General features: G+C 43.2%; 1 protein-coding gene across 3 annotated transcripts in view; it reads left to right on the top strand.

Annotated features, from left to right (window-relative positions):
- LOC126267392 (synaptic vesicle membrane protein VAT-1 homolog) overlaps positions 1 to 25,626 on the top strand; it is a 105,595-nt gene that overhangs the window by 11,298 nt on the left and 68,671 nt on the right. Inside the window, exons 5-7 of one of the 3 annotated variants that reach the window (XM_049972590.1) lie at positions 1,707 to 1,961; positions 4,972 to 5,216; positions 5,290 to 5,856. The exons of 1 other annotated variant lie outside the window; for it this stretch is intronic. In XM_049972590.1, coding sequence (XP_049828547.1) covers positions 1,707 to 1,961; positions 4,972 to 5,216; positions 5,290 to 5,562 — 773 coding nt within the window. In that variant the 3' untranslated portion in view covers positions 5,563 to 5,856. Of the gene's footprint in view, positions 1 to 1,706; positions 1,962 to 4,971; positions 5,217 to 5,289; positions 5,857 to 25,626 lie in introns of those variants that run through there. One more of the 3 variants, XM_049972588.1, reaches the window with a different exon arrangement.

The raw sequence follows: 25,626 nt of genomic DNA, 5'->3' as shown, positions 1-25,626 counted from the left end.
CAACTTAAATTGGAGAGACCACGTAGATAATGTAGTGGGGAAGACGATACAGACTGCGCTTTGTTGGCAGAACACTTAGAAGATGCCAGACAGTAGACATTAAACTCGCGCATCCGCTCTGTTGGAATAATGCTGCGCAGTGTGGGGTTGGATTCACGGAGGACATACAAAAATTGCACAGAAGGGCACCCCGTTTCTTGTCATCGCGCAACAGGGGTGAATGTCATTGATAGGCGAGTTGGGGTGGGAGTCACTGCAACGAAGGCGGTTTTCTTTGCGACGAGATCTATTTGCGGACTTTCAATTACCAACAACATTTTGACAGCCACCTACATAAGGAGAAATGATCATAAAATAAGAGAAATCGGAGCTCGAGCGGAAAGATTTAGGTGTCCTGTTCACGCGCGCCATTCGAGAGGGGAGTGGTATAATAGTAGAATGAAAACGATCTGGTGAACCCTCTGCCAGGCACGAAGTGTGAATTGCAGAGTAACCGTGTGGATGTAGACACACACCTGCCGTAGCGTAACAGCAGAGCGACATTCTCGTATGACGTCGAACATAAATTAACTGGGACAAAGAGAGGATACAGGTATTCTTTTTCCGTCCTCGTTGACATCACAACAGGAAAGTGCCCTAGCTACGACGATGAAACTGCCAGGGCACAAAATACTTGTCTGTGGGAATTTGACACGTTGTCCAACCTTACGTTAGACTGCCACCGAAATTTTCATTCCATTATAACCGGTAGTGTCATAAACCTACCTCCTGTAGCCACCGAGAATGTCGGCTGTATTTTATACGGACAAAATATTCATTATCTGCAGCAGTCGTAAAGTAAAAGGACTAGAGACGGCGCACTGCAATATTTGCTCCGTCGCAACAATTAGAGCAAACAGGCTCACTTGCGTGTTGAAAACGTATAGGTCCACCAAATTACAGAAACTGAAAGAACAAGAAAAGGAATATGAAATGGAGACAGTGTTTCTGGTGTACTTATCGTTACGTGGTGAATAAAGACTACTGAAAAGTTTTGTAACTACCGTTTCAAGAGCATTTTAGAAAGTGTTAAATTTGAGATTAGGGATAACTCAGTCCTTCGGACAAGGCACAAGTACCATGTGAACACACTGCTCAGAAATTTAGTGGTGTTGTCCTCGTATAGTTATCTAGGATTTTAGCTATTAGCATCCACACACGGGTGCACGGTTACGCGAAAATTGTGGAAGAGCTTTAGTTTCTAAATTTGGGTGAGCTTGAAGTAAAAATAGGTGCACTGGATGTGGGAAACTGGTTGTAATGTGTTTAGGATTTCTGATAAATCAAATAACGTTAATGACACTGAAAATGGTCTTAGGCGCAACATGGGATTGACATTAAGCACATACACTGTTTAATGAACTAAGCGACAGGATGTGCTGAAATAAATGCCTCGAACGTCCAAAGGCAGGTATGCTGGACTCGAACTTCTCCGGTATTGCACCCAAACATCAGCTTAGCGACTTCAGTATGGAATATTCGGATGTAAATAGCAGTAATACAACTAAAATTCCTGCAACCAGCTACAAAACAAAATTGGAACCTCTGGTGCTCTTGGGACCAGGTGTGGCATACTCAGAATTTGCTGCTCAATACTTAGTTGCATTACTTTAGCTCACTGGCGCTGAATCTTCGTTAATTCGATACAAATTCCCGTCTCATTTCAGGTGGTGTCGGCACGGCACTCATCCAGCTTGCTCAGACCGTGGACGATGTGGAAGTTGTAGGGACAGCTTCAGAATCAAAGCACGAAAAGCTCCGTTCTCTTGGCGTGAAGCGGGTATTTCGTCATGACGACTATGAAACCGAAATACTGCAGAATTACCCTGAAGGTGTTGATATCGTGGTAAACACCAATGGTGGAAGCGATCTTGAGAAGTGCCTAAAAATTCTCAGACCTGTCGGGAAGTTGGTACTACTAGGTAAGTACAACAGAGAAACGTTGCAGTAACAATCGTGTTCGCTCTTACTACACTTAGCTTTTATATGACGAGTAGGGCTGTCATTATACGTTGCCTGAATATAATAGCTCACATGCCAGAATGCTTTACTCCATCTCGTGGTATGGTGCGGATCCCGTGTAGAAAAATTTATTTTCGGTATCGGTTGAATACTTCCTTACATTAGTCTCAATTTCATAAATAGGACACGTCGCTAGTCCTTATTATCGTTGAGGCCAGTGAACTGCCACTAGTATGGCGTTGGGTGTGCTGTAATAGCGATAAAGGGCTGTCGATGCAGGCAGAGAGCAGATGAAATTCCATAAATCGGGACGGAAGCTACGGGGACACTCTCCTTAGACTGGTTTGATACTATTTTAGTCTTTCCATCTCTGCGTAACGTACATCAACTATTGCCTTTCCGTATTTCTCTTAAACTGCCCCTGACTTACGAATTCCGTACCTTTCGGCTCTGTCGTAGTCGATAACTCCTTGCCTTTCCTTCTGATAAGGTGTATCCATGGACTTACATCCATGCTGTTAAATGCTTCGTGTTTCCTGTCCACTTGCCAACATTCTCAGGCAGAAACAGATTTCAAACGCCTAAAATTTTATCCCTACTTACGAAGCTCGCATAACTAGATGCACAGCTTTCACAAAACGCTTTGTCTAGGCCAGTCGGCGACTAGTACCTAGTCGGTCATGGTAAACGGGTTTTTAAACTGTAGAAAGTGCTATCAGTTTTGATCTTGGTCGGCCCAGGATGAAATAATTAAAATAAACGTTTGGTTTCAACCCATAGCCTTAGAATAAAACTTGGGTGGAAATTGAAATACCAGAATGAGTCGTTTAGTTACATCCATATTTACGTAAATGATCGTAGACCAAATATGCGAAACATGGAACGTGTCGAGTAGATGGTTTTGCTAAGGGCGCTCGTACTAGATAGGAATGGAAGTCTTACCCTTCTGAGTAGGGCACGTACCACCTTGTGAAGTAGTTCAAATGTGACAATGTTCATTCGAAAATTGGTTTGATTGCGTGTCGTACTACTTCGTCTAGAGAAGGGTGCTGTGTACTCCTCAGTACGACAGTTATAGATAGCGCCGAAAAAGGTTTAAAACAGTGTGACGACGGAAACGTAGCCTCCACGGAGCATGTGATGACTTGCCCAACTGATATTGTTCAAAGGTGGGCTGAGGCGTGATAATTTTACTAAGTTAAACCATAAAACGACTTCAGGTCGAAAGTGTGCTGGTGAATAGCCGAAGGCAACAAAAGTAGTCTGACCAGTATAGAAAGATGGTGGTCCAATGGCGGGGAAAGCAGTGTGAACCTTCGTCAGCCTGTTCTGAACTAATGAAGTACGTGACAGATGCTGCTACCGTGTCCGCTGGCATTCATTTTCCCCTACTGCAGCAATAATACCGTAGAGCCATCGTGCCCAAGATGCGGCACCCACTCCCCAATAATTGGGGAAGAGTTCTGATCCTGATTCACCAGGACGGTGCCAGTACGATGTAGTGTCCAGATCATGCCACAATCCAGGACAAGGCTCATCTACATTTGGCGTGATACGTGGATTCCTTTGCTGAAGAAAAATGCAGAAATGTTCAACTGGCAAGTGCGTTCTTCTGGCCTGATTCTCGAGGAATATATTTTAGCTCCGTTGAGATCCATATGTTTAGGCTCTTCGCAGGATCTAGGTGTTGTGTTCCACACCAAACCGAGTTCAAAGTTGATTTGCAGCAGGAAAAAACTACCTGCAAAGCTAATGTGTAGATACTAATCGCTCAATTATTAGATAGGTTGGGTTGGACTACGTAACTCACTGTAACATATTCAAGGAACACCTATATCCCGCTATCAGTATTACTGTTCGTGGCGGAGACCACTAAATTTATCGTTTGGCTGTCCTAGCCGCGAATGATGGGTGAGACACATAGCTGGTAAGCTTATGTGGACGCAACTATATAATTTTACGTTCATAATTTTCAGCGAGCGATACGCATTAGGAAGCAGTATATTGCAGCTTTTATTTCGGACATAGACATTGCTCCCAAAATTTCCCAACAAGATCTCGGCCCGAAGTGGCGCAGGACGATGGTTCAAACCCCATCCGGCCAACCTGATTGAGGTTCTCCATTTCCCTAAACCCCGTCAGGCAATGCTGTAATGCAAATCTGGGTACGTGCTGTTTCGATTCTGAAAGGAAACTTCTGGAGAAGCAAGCGATTTGGATGAAATACTAACATATTTTAGATCCATTTCTGCTTATTCAGGACTGTGATAGGGTTGAAGCGTATCCACGGCAGTAACGAGATGCACGATTGTGAGCAAAACGCGGATTTGGTTTGAAATACATCCTGTAAAATGCTGGGTGACTGACCACTCAGTGGTTCATCCAAGTGTCTGTCTACGTTTCGCAGTTCATCCTGATACGCGACTTTACCTATACTAAAAGGTACTTAGTGAAAAAATTCTTCTGTATTGTTGAGATCCAAAGGTTAGAGGAAAAATCGTACATACGAGATCAACCTCGTAAACTGGGAAACAAGTAGTAGTTTGGAGCATAAACTGGAATACTGAATAGGATTATACTCCGCAAGTTTCTTTTTCACTACTTGATCGCTAGGACCAAGCGAAATGAACTGTTGGCCTGCCCTTTATCCCTACTCTCCTTCTACGAGTATGCCGAGGATTCTTTCCGTTGCTTCGGCAGCTTGGTGGAACCAGTTATTTGTAGCCCCGTGTTTGACTTACCTGCTTGTTCTCCGGCCTGACAAGTTGCAAGCGTTCGCTGTTACTTAAAAGGTGGGCGTAGTAAGAGTGCAGGTATTCATAAACGGCCCTGATCATGTACTCCACTAGTTGCTAAACACGGTTCTCTTACCGATATTCAGTGGCTTAGAGGGGTTAGTAGTCGAATCCGTTGTATCAGCTCTTTGCCGTATGCTTTCCTAGCATACTTTATTGATGGCATTTTTTTCAGGGTCGAACAGCACAGCTACATACTCAAAATACACATCATGGGGGTTAATGCGACCTAAATGGGATGGCGGATCGCTGTCCTCTGCGGATGTAGTTAGTAAAAACTACTGCATAGCAGGAGTGAACATTGGCATGTGGTTAGACCTTCATCCGGAGGCAGTGCAGCGATCTCTAAATGAAATATTTAAGCTGTATTCCAGTGGCAAAATACAGCCCTGCATTCACGCTGTTCTGCCCTTCGAAGATGTGAGTACCCTGTGCTAAGTATTTATAAACTTCCTAGGAAAAAGTCTCCTCTGTAACATTTGGATACTTGCAGGTGGCTGAAGGCATGACGCAACTATGCAGACGTGAGAACTTGGGAAAAGTGATTCTGGAGGTCAAGCAGAAGGCAGCTGAGACACCAGCTGTGGAAGTTGAAACTGCAGTAGAGCCACAGCCAGGAGCGGTGGAGGAGGCAAAAGAAGCTGACCCAGAAGTGCAGAAGGAAGACTGCGCGCCTCCTGCGGAACCAACGGTGGTCGAACCCCCTCATGTGGAACAAGCAGAAGAGACTGTCGCAGAGGATACGACTGATGTCAGCGCGCCTTGATAAGGCGCTGCTGGGAATTTCAGGCTATATGGTGCCGTCAGTACAAATACTTCAGCTAAAATTTTATGGTTTTAATGGCTCTTCGTAAAACATTCGACAGTAGCAATTGCATATTATCCGGTGCTGTAAATTTATAAAGCCAAATGGCATTTTTAATGAAGTTAAATAATAAACAAAAATCAATCTGCGAGTCACTCAATGTGTGAAACACCCCAACCCACCGCACAAACCTCGTGTACTGAACATGACGTACAGATCTGTACCGGTTCTCCGAAGGTAAAACATGTCAAACTTTAGGCAGAGTAATTTTAACCTGTAAAGCTAGACCAGTGCGTAAACCCAGCTAAGGTACGGTGAGTGTGCAAAACAGGTAAATGGACGACACCATCCGAGTGCTGGGTACTTCATAATTTTCAGATATTGTTCGTGGTGACAGAACCATGTAAATTAACCTACTTTCCTTTGTCCAACTACATCCATTTCCGTGTCTGTTCTCCATCTTGCAGACATTTTTTCTGAGATACTGCAAGATTTTTTCAGATGACTTTCTTGGACTGTACGTTGCACATAACATTGCTTTTAAAAAGATTAGTCTTAAAAATCAAGGAGAATGCTTTACGCCTTGGCATAGCATCCTTCAACCTTTCCTGTAGAATCAAACAGGGGTGCCAAACATACGAGATTAGAGCACCGTTTTGGCAATGACACTAACAACGAGCAAGTACTTCCTGGTAGATTCCGTAAATTATGAGGACAGTTCGAGAATCTGAGCTGAAATGATTATTTTCAAGCGAAAAATATTCACCGTTACTGCTTAAAACAAGTGAAGCTCGTTCTCCCACCTCATATTCTCAATTTTTCACCTTGTTTACTTGTGTGAACAATACCTCAAGTTAAGAGGTATTAATGCGGCTTCATTAGTGTTCGTGAAGCAGTATCAGTAATGCTGTCCCAGTTATTAGTGTGTCTGGCATTTGAACTGAAGGCTCCACGTCGTATCCTATTTTTTGAGCATCTTGCTTGATCTGTTCCTCTTCCAATCATTACATTACAGTTATCTTCTACCTATTCCTCTCATGCCTTCCAGTTTCCCTAGAGAGGTAAGATTGTGTGGACGTCTACCTTGATTCCAGTGTTGCAGATTGACACCATTTTAAGATTGATACTGGCACTATCAAATTTGTACCGGCAGTACAATGCATTCAGGTTTACTTCCGCTTAATTTCACTAAAAAGCGAAGGAAAACAAAACCTCTGGAGTTGAAAAGGAAGACTACATAACGTGTAGCAACGGACTGTAGTGGCCACAAGGTTAGGCCTTAAATTAGCGTTGTGACCCTCTTTCAGAGCAGAACGATAGAGGTCGAAAGACATAATCAAAAACATCCATCGGCAGAACAGTTGACAGCTGACGTCTTTGAAGATGTAACACGTCATTTTATTCTTTTGCTAGGCCAGTCTTTCCCATAAATGTTAGCGTGTCGCATACCTCCATCTTTTAATGACACTGGTTTTGGAAGGGTTATACAGTACAACGTGCTCGAGCAAATTCACTTGGATACACTTCAGAAGTTTTTATTCTTCACGTTCATCATTTGTTGCTGTCTACCTATTCAGCTTTTTTGCATCCTTGAAATTATTTTGAGCCTTAAGGAACTACACAGAAAACGCAGACTGTCGCGTTGCCACAGCAAAGCCCCCACACCCAAAGCAAATATGTGTTAAATCTCTTCATATTATTTTGTACATGATAAACGTCATACGTCCGTTCTGAAGGCTTCGTTTCCCTCTCAGTATCAGTTTTGCAGGAAAAATTCAATGTGCAATGTGTTTGCGAAATAACTGTAGCTTCCTTTTCAAATTTATATACCTGTACGGTTTACCTTATTGGGCTGTCTCATATAAGCATTAAACATATTATACTGTTCCATGAAGATGAGATGCTAGGACAGCTTATCTGCACATGTAATACTCAACCCTAACTTTTGTTCCTCCTGTATTGTTTGAGCCACAAGTCCTTCCTCTAAGGTATTAAGAAAATAGGGTACTGTACCAACATCGTATCTGGAGTCAGAATTCGGTTATTGGTTGCAATTACACTAATAACCCGTTATCGCCACATGACTTCCGTGTCCGTCCAGGCTGCGGTGAGTAACGGCAGCGAAACCAACGAACAGTAAATGCGAGGTGTCCTGCACCGGCCGTCGCATGTGACGCGCCAACTGCCCCCACAGCCACTAACCCGGATCTCAACAAATGTCTGCAGTAACCGTGCATCGATACAGGTGATCTCGTAGCTGGTTTCAAAGGGGTGGGGTGGAACAGGTTTGTCTTGGAGCGCTGTGCGGATACGTGGTAGCGGATCGGTGCTGCTGCAAAGGAAGTCTGATACTTTGATATCAGGTGACCTAGCTGCAATTTGACAAGTCTCAAGCACAATTCTCCACTAGAATAATCAACCATTCTTAAAGTGGAAACCTCGTTACAATTTTACATCTCACCGCTTTTGAATTGTTTTCAATTACGTTCATCTTTGGCAATATTTCATACGCTTGTATGACTAAATAGGTCTGATAAAGTAATACTGCCTTGATGTCAGTGGACAGAGGCACCTGTCAATGAAAATATAAAATGGTACCTGTAAAAGCTGTTCCTGTCTCCCCAAAATGATTGTGTTAAAAAGTTACTTCCCCTGAAGAAGCAGACGGGTAGTAACGCTTATATAACAGAGAATCACAATGGCATTCATATGACTAGTTGAGTTATTTTTCTATTGAATAGATCGTAGTGCACCAATGTAACAATGGGTTTACTCGTGTAAAATTAACAATGTTTTAGCTCCTTTAAACACGATAAACAAATTGGACTCTGTACAGTTCGCTTTTTCAGTTTTTTTTTGTACAAAGTGAGTTGACAGGCAAATAACCAAACAGCCATGAAAATTGGGATTTTTATTTTAGCAACCAGTTTCGGCGATTCCGTGTGCCATCTTCAGGCCGCACATGCACCACATTTATACATCGGTTTCTGGAATTCGTGAAGTTGTATTTCAGGTGCTCTCTACGAAGAATTGTTGTAAAGTCTTCCAAGGAAGCGTTTGAAATATGAAGTCAAGGTTGCTAGAAACTGGTGCATAAATGAGGTACATATGCGGCCTGAAGATGCCACACTGAATTGCCGAAACTTGTTGATATTTTAATAAATTTTCAAATTGCGCTGCTGTCTGGCCGGCCGCGGTGCCCGAGAAATGCTACGCACTTCAGTCCGGAACCACGCGACTGCCACGATCGCAGGTTCGAATCCTGCCTCCGGCATGGATGTGCGGCCAGACGGTTTGCGAGAAATCGGACAAGAATGCGCGACGTTGTTGCGATGACAGAACCCTCGCACGATTCAAATAGACATGGGGCCCCCTCCATGAGCGAACCAACTTGGTGACCAGACGAAAAGTTCAACTGTCACCTCCGTCAACATATTAGTTATCTAGTAAGTGGATCACAGGATGCAGGTCTGTGATGTTATCCGTGCGTCTGGGTAAGACTATGCATTAACACGGTTCATCAGGTGATAGTGGACGAAACTCGAGTGAGAGTAGCAATTTGAAGAGCAGAGGGGAAGAAAAACCTCTGCGACAGTGGGATGGGTAGTAAGAGCAGTAGTGGCTTACTAGCTGCGATAGTGCATGCAAGGTTGGATTTGATAGTATGGGTATCAAGCATCATTACCGTGGCAAGCGAAGGCGATGTATCCCAGTTGCTGCAGCCGCTGCATTCCTGGAACGATCAAGATCGTTATATAGTAGTGGAAGATCGGCCATAGGTCGTCTCAATGTGTGGAGCTTGTCTGCACGCAGTGTACGGTACGGCTTCCCTGCGTGGTGCCATTTATTCGGCAGTGTGTTCCAGCTGGATAACCAGTAATGGCGTTTGATTAACGGGGGCTAACCTGTACCGTTGTTTGTGTGTGTTTGGCCATAGATGTTAGGTCCTTACAAGTGTGTCTTTTGTTCTTTTATGTTTCCATCTATGGTCGTACTCATAGTTGCACAGATTCAGAATAAACGGGTTCTGCGAATGTCTGGAGTTTTTGTATAGTCTTGTGGTGAGTTTGTGGAGTACCTCCGCGAGAGTCTCAAGTCTGTATTCCCAGTGAAGGTCCGCGATGTGTGTGCATCGTGGAGCATTGCTTATGATTTTGAGTTCTTTGTTTTGTATGAGCTGTAGACGGGCCAAGCGTGTAGGCGCAGCGTATCCCCAGGCAGGAGCTGCATACGTCATCAGGGGTCGAATAAGTGTTACGTACCTGGACCCCGACACACTACTGTTCAGTGTGCTACGCCTGTTGAGCATAGGCTAGATCTGTTCGAACCTCACGCTTGCTCGGTTGGTCATGTGTTGTAAGTGGTCTCCCCCCCCCCCCCCACCCCCCCCACCCCCCGCCCCCAAGTAATTTCTGGCACAGCCAGACACCAACGTATCTTTCTCGCGGAAACTTATTGGGCGTGCATGTAGAGTTATTGGTATGCAGTATCTGTGTCTGCGCAGTTGCTTCGGTCTTCTAGTGAACAGAACGGCTTCGCACTTGTCTACGTGTACTCTAACACGCCATTTCTCCAACCAAGTCTCGGCCAATCTGAGTGCTGTCTGTAGGCGTGACGGAATGTTTGATGGTTTCCAATCTTGCGCGAGGACGGCTGTGTCATCCGCGTAGATTGCCATCGTTGTGTTGTGTGTGGTTGGGAGATCGTTTATGTAGAGGTTAAACAGTAGGGGCCCTAGGATGCTTCCCCTGGGTACTCCCGCGTGTTTACCGTGTCGTGCAGATTGTTTTCCCTGCACGTCAGTGTTGAAACTCCTGTCTGTGGGGTATGAGTGTATTAGACGCATCAACGCGTCGGGGAATCCCGCGTCGCTCAGTTTGCGAATGAGGCCGTTGTGCCATAGACGGTCGAAAGCCTTTTCGAAGTCCAGGAACACCGCCCCTGTTGCTTCGTTTATGTGGAAGCAATATGTTATATGTTCAACGACCTGTAAGAGTTGTGTTATGGAGTGGTGATTCCTGGAGCGGAATTGCTCCGGTCTCAGGATGTCATTTGTTATGCAGTGCCTAGTGATGCGTTTGCGAATCACCTTCTCAACAATCTTACTGAGCGAGCTCAGAAGGCTGATGGGTCGTTAATTTTGTGGGAGGCTGTGGTCTTTATCCGGCTTCCTGAACATCAGGACCTTGGCCGCCTTCCAAAAGGCGGGGAAGTGTTGGTGTTTTAGTATGGCATTCGTTATGTGTGTTAGGTACTCAGTTGCTTTATCAGTGAACTTCTGGAGAACACGGTTTTGATTGCCGTCGTGGCCAGGGGCTTTCCTAGCAGCGGAGGAGACTTCGGCTCTGCTAGCAAGTCGTATGTCGTTGCGCGATGGATGGGCTAGAATGCATGTAACCTCTTGGTCAGTAGCAAGTGTGAACACTGGATCTGATGGTACCAGCTTCGGTGTGAATGACGCTGCGAGTGTGCGGGCCATTAGTTCTGCTTTCTCATCCGCTGAGTATGCAGGTCCATCAGGCCCTTGAAGCGTTGGGGCATGTATTTTCCCCCTGGTGAAGTGTCGGGCTAGTTGCCACACGCCAGGTCGCGCGGTGTCCAGCCCTTAGAGTTTTTGGTTTCACTGTTATGTTCTATGTTCTATGTGCTTGTATTTTACTGTGTATGATGCCCTGTAGCCTGTTACTGTGCCGTTTGAAGTACTGACGCCCGGTACGCTGCCATTGTCTCCTGAGGAGATTCGTCATTGAGATTAGGCCCAGGATTTTCTGGGGCAGGGCCGCACTGTGTTGTTGTGAGGTGCGATCAGGTATGGTGCCCGCCATTGCGTCCTGGACGGCGTTAGTGAGGGTTTCTACTTTCTCGTCAATTTTTGCTGTTTCGTCAATTTTTGCTGTTTCGTTAATTTCATGTATGCGTGGGATGTGGCTATCAAGAGTTTCCTCGAACCATGTCCAGTTCGCACGCCCGTAGTCCAGCATCCTGCGTTGTTGCATGTGCTGCAGTGTCTTCTCAATGTATTGTATTACAGGTTGGTGGTTTGACGGCAGATCGTTTTCAACGGCAACGTTGAGTGTCGATGTAATGCCCTTGATGAGGGCCATGTCTAACACGTCTGGCCTGTGTCCCCTCTGATAGGGAATGTGCGTTGGTTCAATCGGCGCAAGTATAATCGACTCTTCATACTTTTAACTCCATAGACATTCTTCAAGAGCCAATGAATATCTGCGATGCTATGATTTTCTGCCAAAATAGTTAGTGACAGTTCTCTGTCTGGAACACACCTCTCTTACAGACGGAGTTTTGAGGGCGGCGTATAGTGACGTCACCTATCGACACTTGACACTGAAGCGGGAACATTTCACTATGTCCTACAACATTCAGCATATTTGGACTGAAAATGGCCGAGGGGGAAAAAGTGTTGCATTCTTTATCGAAAGACAGTCGTATTTTGATCCATTGTTACTGTTCTGATTGATTCGGCTTCAGTGCTCTTTACTGACATTTATCTTTATGTAAAGTCTGCTGCGTAAATTTCTGTTCCAATGTTAACAGGCCCTGATGCTCCGAAAACAACGCGTGCCACCAGAGATGTTAACAGCTTCCTCACCACCTCCAGCTATCGAAGGAGCTGTTGATCAGTTATTCTGTAGTCAACGGGAAGCTGCTAAGATGACGAATAGTCGCGAAAAGGAGCAAATTAATTTTAAGAGCTGTCAATTACCACTGCCTCTCAGGGCGGGAGCCGCCCTGCTGTGTAAACTTTTCTGACGGAACTCTGTGGAACTCTGTGGAACTCTGTGGAACTCTGTGGAATGAAAAAGGTATGGCATATGCCGGGCTGAAATATGGCCACAGCTTCAAGCACAATAATGTGTGCTCACATAACGATGAGCTCCAAATGACTGGCGTCGGGTTATTACTGTTTTACTATCAAATCTAACATACGCTTTGATCCTCGAAGTAATTGCTTTTAATAAATACTCATTCTGTTCAGTCCAAGTCCTCAAACATGGGAGTCCAGTCACTTTTTATAGATACAGCTGTAATTCAATCCGACCTATTTCTCCTTGTCAAAATAATGCGTTTCTTCTATTTCGAATATTCAGTTTATAGTAGAGTTTTGCGATGACTACTGTACTCTTCTAGTGTTTTCGATGTCTCATTTCGTCGCCTTGATATTTCTTCCTCATTGATCTTCTATTTAATCAGCAGTACTTGAATCTCGTCGTTTCTGTCTTCTCTTCTACTTTAATAATTAAAAAATAGATCATCTTAAATACTGGTATTTTAGCACAACAGTGATGCCATAATTGCCGGCCACTTCTTCGTTTCGCCCGTTTATGCAGGCTCAGATAGCTTTCGCTGTCTCAGTATTATATTCTCCACGTTTGACATATCGACTTTACTTCAAAGAAAACTGCTTCTTTTCCGCAAAATTGTCACTGTTTTCCTCGAATGAAACGCCACGCCCCTTCCGCCTGTCATCACACTGCAACGTTTCAGATGCAACTGTTCCTTTACATTTGTCACTTTGCTCTCAACTAAAATTTACAGATTTTTTTTCTCTTCTTCTGGACCCAAATACTCTGTATTACATATAAATTACATAGACTTACACTGAACACGACATACACTCCTGGAAATTAAAATAAGAACACCGTGAATTCATTGTCCCAGGAAGGGGAAACTTTATTGACACATTCCTGGGGTCAGATACATCAGATGATCACACTGACAGAACCACAGGCACATACACAGGCAACAGAGCATGCACAATGTCGGCACTAGTACAGTGTATATCCACCTTTCGCAGCAATGCAGGCTGCTATTCTCCCATGGAGACGATCGTAGAGATGCTGGAAGTAGTCTTGTGGAACGTCTTGCCATGCCATTTCCACCTGGCGCCTCAGTTGGACCAGCGTTCGTGCTGGACGTGCACACCGCGTGAGACGACGCTTCATCCAGTCCCAAACATGCTCAATGGGGGACAGATCCGGAGATCTTGCTGGCCAGGGTAGTTGACTTACACCTTCTAGAGCACGTTGGGTGGCACGGGATACATGCGGACGTGCATTGTCCTGTTGGAACAGCAAGTTCCCTTGCCGGTCTAGGAATGGTAGAACGATGGGTTCGATGACGGTTTGGATGTACCGTCCACTATTTAGTGTCCCCTCGACGATCACCAGAGGTGTAGGGCCAGTGTAGGAGATCGCTCCCCACACCATGATGCTGGGTGTTGGCCCTGTGTGCCTCGGTCGTATGCAATCCTGATTGTGGCGCTCACCTGCACGGCGCCAAACACGCATACGACCATCATTGGCACCAAGACAGAAGCGACTCTCATCGCTGAAGACGACACGTCTCCATTCGTCCCTCCATTCACGCCAGTCGCGACACCACTGGAGGCGGGCTGCACGATGTTGGGGCGTGAGCGGAAGACGGCCTAACGGTGTGCGGGACCGTATCCCAGCTTCATGGAGACGGATGCGAAGGTCCTCGCCGATACCCCAGGAGCAATAGTGTCCCTCATTTGCTGGGAAGTGGCGGTGCGGTCCCCTACGGAACTGCGTAGGATCCTACGGTCTTGGCGTGCATCCGTGCGTCGCTGCGGTCCGGTCCCAGGTCGACGGGCACGTGCACCTTCCGCCGACCACTGGCGACAACATCGATGTACTGTGGAGATCTCACGCCCCACGTGTTGAGCAATTCGGCGGTACGTCCACCCGTCCTCCCGCATGCCCACTATACGCCCTCGCTCAAAGTCCGTCAACTGCACATACGGTTTACGTCCACGCTGTCGCGGCTTGCTACCAGTGTTAAAGACTGCGATGGAGCTCCGTATGCCACGGTAAACTGGCTGACACTGATGACGTCGGTGCACAAATGCTGCGCAGCTAGCGCCATTTGACGGCCAACACCGCGGTTCCTGGTGTGTCCGCTGTGCCGTGCGTGTGATCATTGCTTGTACAGCCCTCTCGCAGTGTCCGGAGCAAGTATGGTGGGTCTGACACACCGGTGTCAATGTGTTCTTTTTTCTATTTCCAGGAGTGTATTTAATGTGTAGAATGAATTCATTTCTATATAAAAAAAATAATGTACAAAAGCATGTTGTTAGTTTGTTAGTTTGTTAGTGGATAAATGTCCGTCACAGACATCAGATAGTGTCATCTCTCGTGCCTTCGTGCCTTCGTGCCTTCGTACCTAATCAGTCATTCAACTTCTGTAATGAATTAAATAATAATAATGGCTGATAACATACACATACACATGCCACATGGTTGCTCATCTAAAGCCAGCTACATCTATCAGTAGCTGTAAAGTAAAGAGACAGTCATTAAAAATACCATATGTGGGTGTCAGTATCTAGACGTGCCATGACACTTTCCTGCCATTCCTTAATATGCATACAAATAATTGTACTGATGTTTTAAATTCAGCTGGATAGTACATAGTGAAATATTGGTTTTCCATGGAGTATTCTGAACACTCTCCGCCATAGATAATAAATGGCTAGTATCTAACATGAACTTTCAGATTGGCAACTAATGCTGCAAAGTAGCCATTAAGCCCTCTTTGTAGCAGTGAGACAAGCCGGCAAAGCAAGTTGTGGACGGCGACTGTACAAACTGTTCCTTCCATCTCGAACGCTATGTTCGCCGCAACCAGTCCAACAGCTCAACCTGTCGCAACGGAAACCCAAGAGAATATGAGTACCGAAACACAGTGGCTAAAACAGACGAGTTTGCGGAAGCCGAAGTCGGGCAAGTTTCACAGGATCCTTTCAGCGGACTGCATCTGACAAAAAGTTGCTCTATAAACCCAACGTGACTACAGGATAACCAGGTCTAATATCCATTGAAAAGATAAACTGATTTATTGCAAAAGGGGTGTTCATGACACAATCATCTTGTTCAGTGGAACAGTAGATGAAATAGAACCATCCGCAAATGCCATGAGTAACATTCATCCCAATATCTAATTTACTGTTGAATATCACACAGAATAGGGAACCAATCTTGATCTTAGAATGAAAAGGTTGACCCAAAAAGCGTACCTTTGAAATTCATGGAAAACGCGCCACTGTAGGTGTAATTATAAATAATTCTTCGTGCCATCCAGCGCAGCACAAAATGGCTTATAGCAGATCCGTGTTAAATCCTGTACATAAAATTTCCCTCAGTTGATCTGCCAAGGTGAAAGAAACCAAATTTATCAGAACTACAGGTAAAAATAATGGCTATAAGCTACACATAATTGACCACCTACATAATAAAATTAAATATACTAAATCACCTGCAGTTAACTCACAATCAGCTGCACAAAAGGAAATGTCGACATGCATTCCCTTCCTAGGAAGTACCTCACACCACATTTCCAGTCATTTCCAAAGCACAAGAGTGTAAATAAGTTTTCACAGCAGTAACACTGTGCAACAATACATTATCCGCAGCAACAAAAACATTGGGCTAGGCCTAGAAAAATCACAAATTTACAAGATTTGTGACAACTGACAAGCTTTTGTCTTTGACAGACGCTTCGTTATAAGATACTGTGAACACATTAACGCATTTAGACTACAAATTTAAATAAATCTGCAAGAGCCACTCACATGGATGGAAAATTTTCTTAACTGTGAATTTTCGGCCTTGCAAGTTTATAGTATACAATGTGGACGCTCATTACTGACGACTTACAGATATTACGTACCACTAACAAAGGCAGGAAACGGATCTCTTAGAGTAACTAGAAACAGTTCACTTCAATACATTCTAAACTAGCAGCTGGAGGTAGCCAATAAAAAATTTCCAAATAATTTGCTTGGGCTGTTCGCAGAAATCAAACACAAATAGGGCCCTTAGTCACAACTCTGAAAAAAAAAACCCTGAAAACAATATCGCCTATTGTCTTTTAATAATAAACTTATACGTAGAATGCAAACATTTTCCTATGGTTAACGTCTTGCGCATCATCTTTCTCTTTTTACATCCTTGATCAGTAGGACATTTGTATTTTTGCTTAATGATAATCTTTGCATCGTAACCAAAACAAGTGCATAGTGACCTGGAAAACCACACGGACCACAACAAAACAAACAGTCATCTCCTGGAACGTATTGTGGAAGCAGTTAACGTGATGGTGATCAAAACCTCCATGAACCTGAAAATATTAGCCGCCTTAATATGGGCGGGTTAGCTCGAAATCGGTTATGGCACTGAAATAAAACGTTTAAAAAATATTTGTGGGTGGTTGCGTCATTCACAAAACACCCAGATGTATGTTTGCATAAGGTCTCGAGTTCGATAACCGGCCGGATCGAATATTTTCTCCACTCCGGAACTGGTGTTATCGTCGTCATCATTTCATCCTCATCAACATGAAAGTCACCTAATGTGCCGTCATCTGGAAAAAACTAGCAACTCGGCGGTCGAAATACCCCACGTGGGATATATGGGCCACCATGCCATACGATCATTTGTTTTTGCGTAGGCAGTTTCACTACAGTTCAGTTATCTTAAAGCTGGGAGCAGCAAAACTAGCAAACCAAACTCGGAGGAAATCGAGAAGAAATTGAGATTATTTTTTTAAAAAAAAAAAAAGAAATTGTAAGTTACACACGCACGACGAGGGAAGAATCGAACCTCCGACGTGAGCCACGCGAACCGCGGCAAAGCGCCCTAGACCACGCGGGTACCACACGCGTCAAGAAAGTAAGTATCTAGAAATATATATTAGTTGCAGAATAGTGCTCAAGTCCAGCATGAAAAAAGTTTCGTGTGTTTATGGGACAGCTTCAAGATAGATCGGTAGGTATCTCGCAATACAAATTCTGTAAAATGTTACTAAGAACCCATTCGGGACCTTGAGTACGTTGACATGTTTGTAAATCTGACCAATAGTTTCCGCACTCCACGAAAGTTCTGAAATAGGACAAAGACTTAGTGGCTGACAACTGCGTGGAAATGTGCGCTAAGAACCTGAAGCCATTTGGCAGTATAGAGAGAGGCAGCTCTCTAAATTTAGGGCGAACATTGAGTGGAACAGAAAAATATGGCTCGGTGGATAATAAAAAGACTTATGCCCGCTCGAGTGACAGTAGCTAGGGAAGTCCAAGGTTAACTAATAAAGTGCACAGGAAAATGCTCTCCGGCATAGTGTGTGCATCGTATCTATGCAAGTACAATTGATTTATGGACAGAAAAAGAAAAACAAAGAGGTGCATTATGTAACTGTCACAGTGCGCTACATAAATTCAGACTGGCGTTCGAATAAATGTATCAAGTACTAGGCGTTTCCCGACTGCCCAAGAACTGTAACAAACATTGTAAATAATTTGGAAGGTCATTAAAAAACTGTAGGTGTTTTTCGTGAAGACGTTGCCGGAATTAAATATGTCGCAGAAAAGAATAGTAATGTTGTTAAGGATCTCAACATATATAAATTTCTGACATACGTGGCTCGTATTATAAACACCGTCCTGAAGCATGTTCTGAGCGAACAGCATTTGGAAGACGATGTGCCACATGTATTAGTCACTCTTAACTCAGTTAGGGCTATGGTTTACCACTTAAAAAGATCTCTTTTCAAGATTCTTAAAGCAGTGTGCTTCAGCTCGTTGTAATAGTTAATCTGACATGCTTCAGTCAGTACATTCTCATACTCAGCAAGTGAAGGGTGTTTTAGGTAACGAAGGCGCCTCTGATAAGCTGTTAGATTAAGATCACTTTATAACAGGCCACCTTACGACATTTTTAAGCCATATTTGATCTAGAGGGTGACGCGGAGCAAGTCTTAAATTTAATTCTACCATGGTTTTATGCTTTAAAAGCACATTGCACTATGCGGGATAACGTAAAAGAGGAGTGTAATTTTATTTCATCTGAACCTTGTAGCAGCTCTTTTGAGGTTTGAATTTTAATATAAATGTATTTTCAGTACCTGAAACCTTTGAAGCAAATTGCCGGCGCTTTTCTAGAGTACAAAATTGATGTCATTCAGTTATATAAAATAGCAGTGTTTGTGGTACCTAACCTGTAAGTACCGCATATTAAAGAAGCTAACCGACTACGAAGAAATGAGTGTTTACCAAGCTGATCGACAGATATGTACAGGAGGTAAGTTTCTAAGGTTATGTAGCTATTATTGCAATTATGTCCTGAATAACAAGTGGTAAGATCGCAACACTATTCTGAAAGTATTAATTTGAGCTTATAATTAGTGCTCAATCACAGCAGCTTAAAGCAAATGCAAGAGATTACAAGAGACGAGATTTGAGTATTGGGCGGAAGAGTCTCCTCTCCTAGAAGATGAAGTCAGTACAAGCTTGCAAGAAAGCTGTATGAGCTACGAAAATACTCTACACTGGTGGAAAAATAACTCCCAACGGCTTTATCGGCTTTCTTGTGTGGCAGGAAAACTATTAAATATACCTGCAACGAGAGCTTCCGGCGAGAGTCTTCAGTTGTGCAGGAAATATAATTTGTGAATAACGATCACGCCTTCATGCAGAAAGACTTAACGTTCTCTTCGTAATTCACTCAAATTCTAGTCAGTACACACATTAAGAATGCAATCAGCCATAATGCCTCAGAAGTATAAACCATACACAACAAATAAGAAAACATGAGTTAAAATTTTGTGTTTAGATTCACAGATTTCTTTGTGGTACTTTATCGGACAGGATTTCTGAGGTAGAAAATTATTTGTATAACAAGATATTATCATGCAATCCATTTTCTTTTGAGATTAACCTTTTCGATTTTAATTCTCTAAAGCGACATTTATTATTCTTTATAAGCCATTTTCAATTATTTAAGTTTGATAAAATGGTGAAATATATATTAGTAGGATTTGCTTTGGTCAAAATAACTCGTGTAGTAGAACTGAAGGATATTTTACAAATATTTACTTCTGTTCTAGAAAATAAAATATTCATTAGCTATCTATTAAGGTAATAAAGAATGCAAGTTGCTTAATTAAACAATATTTTATGTGAATTTCCACATACACAACGGAGTGTAATTTCATTGCTCCGTTTGTGTATCGACGGGAGTCTCACTTTAGGGTTTCGAAGCTGAAGTCCTATCCATTACCTAAAAATCCTTATAAAAATAGCCCAAAACACTCGTATAAGGACCTAAAGCCTGAAAATAGGGCGGCAAATTAAATCAAATTATAACACAAAATTCGGATGGTATGCAGCGTAGTGTGAAGAAAGCATAATACGAACGAAAAGCTTCTTCTTTCAGGCACATATATTTTTTAGATTAACGTAGTATCAAAAACGAAATTCGTGTTTGCTAAAATGGATTTGGTGAATATGGCCACGTGGAATGAATTGAGGGAACCTTCAATACACTTCCTGGAAAAAGTAATTAAAATTGTTATAACTGGGTTCATATTTGTATGAAACACACGTAAGTTACAGGAAGTAGACTTCCAAAACCTTAGTTGGCGTAGCAATATAACAGTCATCTTTAGGTTCTTAGGTGCAGAGGCTCTCGATTTTGAGAGATAGTTCTGCTTATTACAGGAAACATATACTTGAGGTGAGCTATGATGGTTCGAACTGAGGATAGCGAGAACTAGTCGAAAGAAGGCGAAGTTGCAAATAAAGCCATTCATAGCTAAAACAAACAATCCAGAAATAATGCCGAAAAGTAAAAATAAAAAAAAAAACAGATAAAATCCACCATTTTCAGGCCTACAACGACCAAAATGTATACATAGCACTGTGGGCCTCATCTTCTGATGCACGAGTAGAAAAGAAGTATCCATCAATTTCAGAGTCCTGACGAAGGCGTGGAGAACAAACCGCTACGTAGGATAGCTCAGCGGGAAGACGGGCAGGAAAATAACACTCTTGGGTCGGGCATAGTTTGGCTTGGTTGTGCGTAAAGCACCTGATAATTCTGCTGGTATAGTGTTCCAGCTGTTCGGCCTGGCAATCAGCAAGCGTGGGAGGATTAAAAGCGGTGTATGTGCATCCCTGTACGACGCGCTGCTGCGGTACAAAAGTTGGATACGGCCGGTAAGTCGTTGGATGTTGGACTGTGCAGTTCGTACTAACGGTGTGGCGGTGATGCAGTGTGGAGTAACACAATATTGGATGTAGAAGTAGATGTTGATTTCGTAGCTGAATTAAGGTATGCTACTTGTTATTGTTTTCGTTGTAATTGACAGCAAAGATACTGTTTTTCTGATCTTGAATCTAGGTCTAATCACATTCACTGATGCGCAGGGCTGCAAAAACAGTTTCAGTGTATCAGAAAGTTTCTGTTTTGTACAGTTCAGATGAATATGCGATTGCATTTGCGAAATTCCGAATCCCAAACAAAATGAGAAGACAACCCGTCTAGTGCAATGAAAACTTTGACTGCGAATGCCAAAGGCTTGATGAAATGCGTACGAAAGAGAAATAGACACGTGAATAGACGCAGTGTGTCACGTTGGGACGGGTTTGGGAGCTGCAATGCGAAGCGTATCTCCATTGTATACAATTAACTTATTGCGAATAATGTGCAGAAATAATGACTGTCTGTTGATCAGAATTTTTGAGCTGCAGAGCACTGCCATAACTTTATTCACAGGACTTTATTTACAAATGAACAACGTAAATTTAATACATCTACGAGTCAAAAACGTAAATTTAATATGTCTATTAAAATGCAAGTGCACCTATTTATTGGCACACAAGTTTCACAGAAGAATGTTGCATCTCGCTGCATGAATTGCACCTAACTTGAAGTGCTTACAGACGTGTTGCCGGTTTAGCACAGACAGTGTCCTACTTCAAAATAGATAGAAAAGTGACTGGTCCCCTCATTAGCAAATGGTAGTTCTGTATCAGTTGCTCAGTTTATAAGAAAAAATGAAGACATATTTAAAGAAAATTAACTTTTATTCGATCCCTTCGCATCGCTGTTTAATAGAAGGTGAGTCACCAACTACCCTTAATATATGAGGGCTGTCCCTTCGTGGATACCACCACTTTTTCCTCTCATATTCCCACCTTTAACAATTCACCCACTAAAAATTCAACAGTTCATACACAGATGTATAACGCAACAGTAATATCGCCTTTTTTTCTTTGCAATCACATCCTAACATATTTTTTGGATAAACAAAAGGCGGATCTTCTGTTGCTAAATGTCTCTCAATAAAAACCTTCGTATTACCCCAAAATTTCTCATTGCAGTCACTTCGTGACGTAGCAATACGTTTGCTCACAACGCGTAGAAGAAGAGGCATGGAGATCACCTCTCAGCCCCTCTTTTGTCAGAGTCTCGCTTGGCCTCCATATTCTCACCATTCATGTATCCTCCAATCTTGGATATACGGCATTTGAATCTACGTTATTTTGACGAGTAAAGATACATCTAGCTGTCTGCAGTCAAGTCGCAGAGCCCTGCTAATTCTCTCGAAATCGCAACACACTGCCACACGCAGTATTGCATTAGTTAGAACGCTCTCTATCTAGGAGTCTGACACTGTACGTTAATGTGACCATCACGATAGTCCAAATGGCACTGATACACGCGCTTTTTATGAAATCGGTAAAATTAACAACAAAACCTGTATTTACATGTGTCTTATTGACGAATTTCTCTCCTTCTTCGATGAGGAATCTACATTGCATAGGCAACTGTGAATGTTCTAGCAACTGTTAGCCGGGATGCGTCCCCACCACTCAAATGCAGTACACGTTCTATCTACTATTCGTTAATCCCATCTAGTAATGACCCTGTACCACGCAGATATACCAGAGAGGAAGGGCAAACAAGTACGGCCTACGGCCGTCTTATTTGATTTATTTTGTATGGATTTGCTGTGTCTCGGAAGTGTTGTGGGAATATATCACAGTGTTCACCCCACCCATCCATGTGACGCAAACGGTGCTGTAATCACATTATTGCCTCCATTTCAGAGTATTTAGATGACGCGACACGTTAAACAATATCGAAATGTTACTATTAATTCCCAGAGAGAATTATGCTACAATATTTCGAAGAAACGAATCACTTTCGGCGCATTGCAAACGCCATGCAGACACCTCAAGTTTGTCTGTAACGTTTATTTTTTCTCTTTTAAAATATAGTGCGACTATACCAGCAGATGCAGCTTATATTAGTGTCTGCTAGTAAATATCCGGATACTGCCGATCAGATTGCATATCACAAGAAAGGTCCTGGAGTGTCCCATGTAATTTTCCGCTCACTGATCCAGAATTCAACAGCAGATTTAATTCTTGCTGCTGAGGTTTTCTTTGATGTAGCTTGTAAGGAAAGGCTGGTGAAACCAAGTCGTCCTTCAGTGACCGAAACAAAATTTGGTTGAATTTTGTCTGGTAGGATGCCTTCAGCTCCATGCAACATGCCTCGTTCTACAGTGACCTCATGCTTTGTTAGAGGTGACAATTCAATTTCCAAACTGCAAAGGTTTTGCGAGTTAGTGGAACTGTCTACGGAAATGATGAGTAAGCAGGATAAAATATGTGACGCTCACTTTCAGCACCACGCAGCACGAGATGAAGAAGGGAGATTTGTGGTTCGACTACCTGTGAAAGCTGACTGAAAACCCTTAGGTGAACCAAGACAAACCTCTCAGAGAATGGAGCATCTTCATATTTAAAAGGCAACCAAATTTGCAGAAGGAATATGCTTCATTAATGAATTAATATGTCGAACTGGGACACGTGGAGATCTCTAATTCTCAAGGTATTATTGGTCCAAGGTGTTACCTTCCACATCATGCTCCCTTCAAAGACTGCATCTCCACTACTAATTTGAGGGCAATATTTGATGGCTCTGCTACCACTTCTAATGTAGTATCTCTCGATGATATCCCGATGGTTGGTCCCACTGTCCAGCCAGATATATTTTCCATTATTATAAAATTTCGCTCCTTTCATATGGCTCTGTCAGCTGACATAGCAAAAATGTATCGCCAAGCGTCTCTCCATCCTGATGAGAGGAACTTCCAGAGAATTGTGTGGCGGGAATCACTGTCTGAATCGATGCAAGAATATAGACGGTGTACGCTCACTTATGGGACCGCTCCTGCTGCCTTTCTTGCTACCAGCTGTCTTCAACAGTTGGCTTTGGAAAATCAAAACAGGTTTCCAATAGCATCGCAAGCATCGATGTCTAGCTTTTATGTGGACGACTTCTTATGTGGATCAGGTACAGAACCTGAAGCTCAGGAACTTCAATTCAGCTGACTCAGCTACTTGCTTCTGGGGGTTTCCACTGAGGAAATAGTGTTCCAATAGTCACAAGGTCATGGAAAAAATTCCTGTGCAGGACAGAGAAGCGTCTTTGCCTTGTCATCTTACTGGTGAACAAGCCATAAAAACGTTAGGGATATTATAGCATCCTGCTGGTGACACATTCGAGTGCCATGTGCAGCTCAAGAGTCATCGGCTCTCAAACTTTACCCAGCGCATTGTTGAGTCTACAGTAGCATCAATCTATGACCCGCTGGGGCTTCTAGGTCCAGCAGTCATAAGACGTAAATTGTTCTTGTAGTGCTTGTGCCAACTAAGCCTTGATTGGGATGAAATACTTCCATCCAACCTCACTGCGAATGGAATGCTGTTTGTGTGCAACTGCCTTCCCTAAATGGTTTTTTAATTAACAGGAAGATTATTCCTTGCCCCCAGTATGTTAAATTATAAATTCATGGTTTTTGTGATACTTCACAGGTGGCATATGGTGCGTGTGTATACGTCAGATGTGTTTCTCCCAACAACAGTGTGTTGGTCTCATTGGCTGCAGCCAGATGTCGGGTTGTCTCTGTAAAACAACAGTCTCTTCCACGACTGAAATTGTGTGGTGCTCTGCTTCTTGCTCGTCTCATTCACAAGGTGGCCAATGTCTTAAACATCATAGATAGTGACAACACTGAAAGGGTCCTGTAGCTACGTTTCATTAGTCTGGTAGCCCACTTTTACTAGCATTTCTCTTTCTTTTCCTTGTTTCTCTTTATTCATTACTGATTGAATGAATGTGGTTTTGTGTCACGTTGCTAGATGGTGGCGTACTCTGCTGCAGAAAGTCTGCGATAGTTGCACAGATTCAGCAGCAGTTGTACAGAATAGCCACCTCTCAAACTGGTCAAGTAGGCAAAGAGGTTACAGAGGTTTGTGCTGCTTGTGAGAAATCTACCTGCGTTAAGCTGTCGGCACAGGGACCGTGTGCACGCGGGCACGCGAGTGTACTGCGAAACGTGTACCGTTTCACGAGCCATTGCAGTCACTTATCAGGCAACCGCAGTTGTATGTATGACTCACACGAATGATTTTAGGTGTATATTATAGCGGTGAATATATCGATGTTTTTCTTTAATGTTTTAGGAATTAATGTTATCAGGAATTGTGTACATGCCTCTCATCCTTGTCTTGGGAATAAATGAATTTGATCACAATTTTCTCTTTTATTCCGAGGTTACAATTTTGCACCTGAGCTACTCACCTCGTAGCTTTCCCGTTAGCACATCCAACGCGTTTCCTTACGTACAGGTCCGGTGATTAATTCTCCCTTTTATTTTAAAAATAATGCTTTTAGATTGAGTCTTATTTTCAGGTATGTTCCTGGGAGCTGATCTTATGTACCATGTCCATGCATGTTCTGTTTCATTTTAAATGTTTGTTTCTCATGAACAGTGCACGGGTAATACTATTAATAACATCGTATCAACTATTAGCGATATCACAACTTATGCACCTTTATGGTCTGTGATCAAATTAATTTATTATCCGACGCGGCCAAACCTTTGTCTAGTTGTACAGTTAGAGTCGGTGGCGACCCTAATCTTCTCACATTAATTTCACAATGAATAAGCATTTGCATATGCAACTGGTTCATTTAAATATTCGGACACAATTCCGTGCGCGGCGCTTTGTTGACTCAAAGGCTCTTCGTACCAGTTACACAGAACGCAACACGTACACGGCTGCCTTACACGATTTACTCACAGGTTCCACACTACGACTGCCAGCAGCGGCCATTTGCCTATGCTGCAGTT

The sequence above is a fragment of the Schistocerca gregaria genome, chromosome 4, assembly GCF_023897955.1.
Source record: "Schistocerca gregaria isolate iqSchGreg1 chromosome 4, iqSchGreg1.2, whole genome shotgun sequence".
Taxonomy (NCBI): Eukaryota; Metazoa; Arthropoda; class Insecta; order Orthoptera; family Acrididae; genus Schistocerca; species Schistocerca gregaria.
Note: the sequence above shows the minus strand (reverse complement) of the source record. Positions and strands in the feature narration are given on the sequence as shown.